The following is a 6,090-nucleotide window of genomic DNA, read 5'->3' as shown; positions in this document are numbered from 1 at the left end:
GATGTCTGGAGATGTCAGTCAAACTGAGTCCTTGCAGGCATATCGTTACTGACTTTGGAGCTCAAAGCCGCAGATGAACTGGCCAGGGTTGCATGTGGGCGTTGCCTGGCGGGCTTGGATGCCAGCAGAGGCGATCCCGGCAAAGACTGCCATGGCAGTGGTGGTGATGGTAATGAAGTGCATACTGAAAGGCTTGGGTTATCGAGATGGTTTTCTGAGTCTGTCTGTCTGTTGTTGATGTTTTCCAAGAAATCAGAACAGCATCACCGACGGAAGGCCCCCTTTTATACCTGTCGCCGTATCCTTTCTGGTTTAGTAGCACGGACGCGGCTGTTAGCACGAGGTGGTCTAGATGCTCCCTTGATGGAAGCAATGACGACGACAGGATCTTGCGCTATTGGATGTATCTTTGTCCTCTGACAGTGCCCAAGAGCTACATCATATCCCTGAGTGCGTTACTCGCAACTAGAGGGCTGAAAATGACACCCGTGATGTAAGTCGTCCAAACGAACAATCCTGGTACACGCGTTTTGAACGCTTGATGAAGCTCGACGTGAAGCGGCCGAGATCCTGTCATCAAATTGGTCATCATTGATGGAGAATCAAGACACATGTAAGCCACATCCAAAGTTTGCGTCGACTTGGTATCCAAACAAGGTAAGACTTTTCATCACATTGATCACAACTATGGCGAGATTGCCACCGACAAGCCGCCATTTGACCGAGGCTGAGTACCACGACGCGCACAACATTGCTTTCGAGAACGACCGGTGGATGTGAAGGTTGCCATCTTTGGCAAACTCTTAGTGAGAGGTTCATCACTTGACGACGCCCTGGAGCCGGGCCAGGTTACGGGATTTCGGAAAAGGGATGTAAGCGCCTCCTGCATGCGTAAGCGCGTGTTCCGACTATGTGGCTCAGGCTCGCCTGTTCTGTCCCGTGCGTGGGGTGTCGCCCAATACCGAAGAGGCGGTCTTTATCTTGCGTCTACACCCTTACATTGGGAACAGAAGAACTTGGATGCCTAAGCAGTCTAGTGTCAGTAGATGGCGAGGTGCGGCCGCCGGCACCAGTCGGAGGTTCCCCAGTGGGCGTAACATTGTAACCTGGTCGTGACGTGAGAGCGGCGGTGAGACATACCCAGAACCTCGAAACTTGGTGAACCGGTGAATGGTTGTGTAACCCACCGTTATAGTCGCGAGCCAGTCGCGGAGCAGCCGACCTGTGTGATTACCTTGGGTCATGCACAGCCGCAAGGCTGGTGTTCGATCCGATACTCATTTTAGTCTTCCCATTCGTTCGATTCGATCTTCTGTGAGCTGTTGAAAGGCTACCAAGGTTGTCCTAGATCCTCCTGTTTCGTCGCATCCGGACTACTAATAGGTCTCATCATAGGCTTCCACCTTTTCTCTGTCCGCCAATCCTAGCCATGGGATTCCTGTAGCTATCTATACTTTGTGAATCTGATGAGCTAGCGTTGAAAGGTTGTGCCATTCGAAAAGACAGCTGTGTACTCAATGAAATTATTGGCCTGTTCACCACGCGACGCGGTATGAAGACTATGAGAGTTGGGCGTATTCGTCCATCTAAATGATGAAGAACCTTCTTCCGCCCACTAGACACAGTCTGCATTACACCCACACTTTGATAGCCTCAAACAACCCAGTTCACAAACTTCGAAGAGCTGCGAATATTCTCATGCGAGAAGGCAAACTCGACGCTCTGCTTCATCTTCCCAGTCCTTTTGCTTGATATGACACATCCTAGTTCCCCGCTCAAGTAGTCCTTCCACATGTCTGTCACTGAGCGTCCGCCACAACTGGGGCCGATTCGCCGCTTCATACTACCCGTTCCAGCTCGCTATATATATCCTCATCTGAACAAAACGGTGGCAACTCTAGCCAGTAGAAATGTAGCTGGCCACAAGTTATGGGCGGTTAGTAGAACTAGAAGATGGTGGTGCTACAGTCCTGCTAACCAATGCAACCTTCTAAGTTCTCACAACTGCTGCAAGTTCTCTGAAGCCACAGTCGACATCGTTGCAAAAAATGAAATCATATGAGCCGAATTTAGCCTTGAGCAGAAACAAGGTGTCAAAAGAGGGTGGGCCGAATCGACGTAAAGTGATGCCAGCCACACGGACACACTTGAAACACAATCATTGCTTCTTGGGTAGGGCATAGAATCTGACATCCCACCCTTTGAGTCCGTGATCGAGATTAGAGCAACGCAAATGTGTAACGATAAAGCTGGTAAGCCCGGAAGCCTATGCCGTCGCTTGACCTGTCTGTCTTTTGATCCCCGGACTTGAAGCCGAATGAACCGTTTTCGCCCAGTCAAAAGGAGGTTGTTGTGCAGAACAGCAGACTACAGGAATCCAAAGACGGAGCAATTGTCCGGAATCCGGATAGCCTTACTGCAGTAGCGCACATGTGGCGATCCAGATTCCTCAATCTTTTTCTACATCAGTAAAAGGTCGATGTCTTAGTAGGACCAGTAACCCAGACATAGGGCGTTGTCAAAATGAGATATCCCACCAGCCTTTTCGAGAGCCTGGGCACAGAAGTCTACAGTACATGATAGGGAATAAAGGGCTGAGCACGCACTGTAGGAAGCACCCCCCCTCCCCCACTTCGCGGTTACGTCACAACCCACACCAACTCACAATCTTCAATTCTCACACTCGCACACTTCACCACCCCCAACGTCTCATGGCCTTCGAAGCTCACACAAGGTTGATATCATCGGTTCCATGGAGGCACTTACTTCCTGGGCCAGCTCTCATGGGGCAGAGCTCCATCCCGCTGTTGAAATATTCAACGACAACGACACTGGCAATTCTTTTCGCGTGAGGGTCGGGCAGCAGCTGAGCCCTGGTGAGACGATCGTCACCTGTCCATTCAGTCTCACACTGTCGTATCTCAACACCCTCGACCTGAAAGCCCACGGGTATGAATCCCACGATGACGCACAGCCTCTGCCAAGAGAGTTTGTCGAAAATATACCCCCACATGTCGTCGCCCGCTTCTTTCTCATGAAACAATACCTCTTAGGGCGCGACTCTTTTTGGTACCCCTACATTTGCACGCTTCCTCAGCCGGACCAGTTATCTTCATGGAGTCTACCGCCACTGTGGCCTTCTGACGACATTGAGTTATTGGAGGACACCAACATTCACACTGCTGTTGCCGAGATCAAGGCCCGGCTCAAGGCCGAATACAAACAGGCTACTCCACTGCTCGCGGCCTTACCAAATGCGAACGACTACACACGCCTCCTCTACAACTGGGCCTACAGCATTTTCACAAGTCGCAGCTTCAGGCCTTCTCGGGTGGTTCCTGACCACGAGAGTTTGCCTCTGCCTGAAGGGTGTGCGATTGATGACTTTCACATCCTGATGCCCCTGTTCGATATTGGAAACCACTCGCATTCAGCTGGGATTTCGTGGGATATTGCTCCAGGTACGAGTACCACGGTTCTCAAAACGCTTGACGCATACGAATCTGGCGCCCAAGTCTTCAATAACTACGGCTCAAAGACCAACGCCGAGCTCATGCTAGCATATGGCTTCCTCATCCCTGAATCGCCGACCCTTCACAACGACTTTGTGCACCTGCAGCTTCGAACGGCCGACGAGACGGCCTCTTCACTCGCAGACTCTGCCAAGCCGCGCTCCTTCTTCTTCTCTCTCCGCCCGGTCGCTGACCCAAGCTCTCTGGCGGCCCATCGTCAGCTGACTCTGCCCAATATCGACCCGGCCTCAGTGCTGCCCGCCTTTCGCCACGTGCAAGATGCCCTTATTTGGCAGTTGTTCCTCCTCCAGACAACGCCCGAACAGCGAAATACCATCAATGTTCCGTCAGACGCTAAGGATTCTGACGAAGAACGCCTGAAGGCCGTGTTGACGGGCAAGCTTCCTGACGAGTTCACGCCAATCTTGGAACAGACCATGGCCATTATTCAAGCAAAAGCCATGCAGGAGCTGGAAAAGCTGGAGCAGTCAGACTTTGAACTAGACAAAGACACGAACGCCACCCGAATCCAGCGCATGGTGTACCAATACCGAACACAGTGCAGGCAGGTCCTGATCAACGTGTTGGAGTCTGTAGAGCCACCACCAGAATGAAATAGTCAATAGTCACCGAAAAAAGTGTCCTCAACTCCGCTTTGCATGAAGCAGACCCCCGTACACCGCCCGTTCCAGCTCGTCGAAGAGCTTGTTCACGACCGGATCTCCAAGTGGCAGAACATTGACAACAAGAACGGCCGCTACACCCGCCTCCCGATCGATCCACCAGCGCCCATTGCACATGCCGCACCACGAGAGGCTACCTTTCCGTCGCTTTCCATCCACGTCAGCCATGTTTATGATGCCGCCGAGGCCGTGGTCGAGTCGCATAGCGGTGGGGAACTCTGGGGCGAACATGTCGTGGAACTGGCTTGCAATTGCGTTGAGCATGTCAGACTGTCTCACGTCGAGCTGGGGCGTGAACATTTCCCTCAACGTAGTTTCGCTGACCAAAGCTCCCGATAGCAGTCCTTGGAGAAAGCGTCCGTAGTCGTCTGCCGTTGAGTACAGCCCTGCCCCTCCGCTCACAATCCCGTGAGTTGTCGGCGTGAGCTTGGGTCCAGGGCTGAGGCTCGTCTTGTCGTCGCCCCGACATGACCAGGCAACAGCGCGGTCCTGGACGTGGTCTAGCTTGCCAGGCCAGAATCCAGTGTCGCGCATTTTGAGAGGGTCAAGAACATGATCTTGCATGTACGCCTCAATGGTGTTGCCCGTCAGCGCTTCAAGTAGCTGCCCAGCCCAGTCCACAGCCGTGCCGTAATACCAGCCTTCACCGGGGGCAAACTTGAACGGGGTGTCGAAGCCGTCCAGGCTCCAGTCAAGATTGGTGTCTTTGCGACCGATGTGCCGCGACCAACGAGTAAGGTCGGGATCGGCCAGATCATAGCCTAGACCGACGGTATGAGTGAGCAACATTCTGGTTTGTGGTTAGCTGAAGTAGCTGTATAAATGGCCATATCGAACATGCCTCAAAGTGATAGCGTTTGAGTTGTCTTCGAGCTTGGGGGTTCCATCGTTTTCGAACCCCTTGAGGATCTGCATCTTGCCCAGCCGAGGGACCAGGTGCCGCACATCGACATCAAGTTCGACTTTGCCCTGCTCCACGAGATGCGAGAGACATGTGGTCGTGACAAGCTTGGTCATTGATGCGATCCAAGAGAAGGACCTCGCAGTCCAAGGGACTGCTGTTTGAGGGAAGTTTTGGCGGCCCGAGCCGCCTGTGTACAACACATCTGCGAGGAATCAGAATGAACTCGGTACCCACTTTGGTGTGGACAAACTTTGCTTTTCCACGACCGTGAAAGAGGCCCCGAGGAGCTTCCCAGACGCATCTGCCTCGTGAGGTTGCAGGGTGTACTTGGCAAGAAGGTCATCTATGGCTGATGACATGATGTGTGTTTACGGTGACTCCTCTACGTTCTGTACGGTCGAGCATCTAAAATGCGAGAATAAAAGCGACACGCGAAGGTTACATAGACGTATGAGATGCTGTTGTATGTGCAGGCGTGTTGATGTCGATGTGAGGCAACAGTCATCTCTGCTCCCCACAAGCACCCCGCATTCTCTGGTGTCAGCATCAGTCTGCTTTCATGCAACACCAGCGCTGCAATTCAAACAATCAAATCAATTCTTAGGGTCTGATTTGTTGACTTGGTCTATCGGAGAGGTCGAATTTGCTTAATTTGATTGATTTGCAAGATATCTAGATAGCGAAATATTAGATAGTAAAATAAAGCTATTATAGGATTACTAAGTAATTATAGAGGGAGTAGGAGCTTTAGAGCTTTGGAGTAATTAGGAGCGTTTAAGAGGGTTTTTAGGGATTAGCGATTTTATACTCTAGACTCTTAGGGGATAACTTAATAGCATTAGCTATAATCCCTTAAAGTAAGAAGATTACTTAATAGATTACGTAGCTATTATATATAGAAATAGCTATGGCTCTAGTATAGATAGTAATAGAGTTAGGTCTTAGAGACTAAGTAGGTATCATAGTAATAATATCCGATAGAAGCTTTATA

The 6,090-nt window shown here is 51.2% G+C and overlaps 2 protein-coding genes across 2 annotated transcripts; one reads left to right on the top strand and one right to left on the bottom strand.

Annotated features, from left to right (window-relative positions):
• Nucleotides 1–2,752: 2,752 nt before the first annotated feature.
• VDAG_03779 (SET domain-containing protein) lies at nt 2,753–4,126 on the top strand (the record flags this gene model as incomplete). The annotated part of the gene is made up of 1 exon (XM_009653863.1): nt 2,753–4,126. One exon carries the CDS (start codon nt 2,753–2,755, stop codon nt 4,124–4,126), a length of 1,374 nt encoding a protein of 457 aa, XP_009652158.1.
• Nucleotides 4,127–4,156: 30 nt separating this feature from the next.
• Nucleotides 4,157–5,458, bottom strand: VDAG_03778 (beta-lactamase; the record flags this gene model as incomplete). Its single annotated transcript, XM_009653862.1, has 3 exons — nt 4,157–4,985; nt 5,094–5,301; nt 5,350–5,458. 3 exons carry the CDS (start codon nt 5,456–5,458, stop codon nt 4,157–4,159), a joined length of 1,146 nt encoding a protein of 381 aa, XP_009652157.1.
• Between the last annotated feature and the right edge of the window lie 632 nt (nt 5,459–6,090).

The sequence above is a fragment of the Verticillium dahliae genome, genomic scaffold (genome assembly GCF_000150675.1).
Source record: "Verticillium dahliae VdLs.17 supercont1.6 genomic scaffold, whole genome shotgun sequence".
Classification (NCBI taxonomy): Eukaryota; Fungi; Ascomycota; class Sordariomycetes; order Glomerellales; family Plectosphaerellaceae; genus Verticillium; species Verticillium dahliae.
This window is presented reverse-complemented; position numbering and strand designations above follow the sequence as displayed.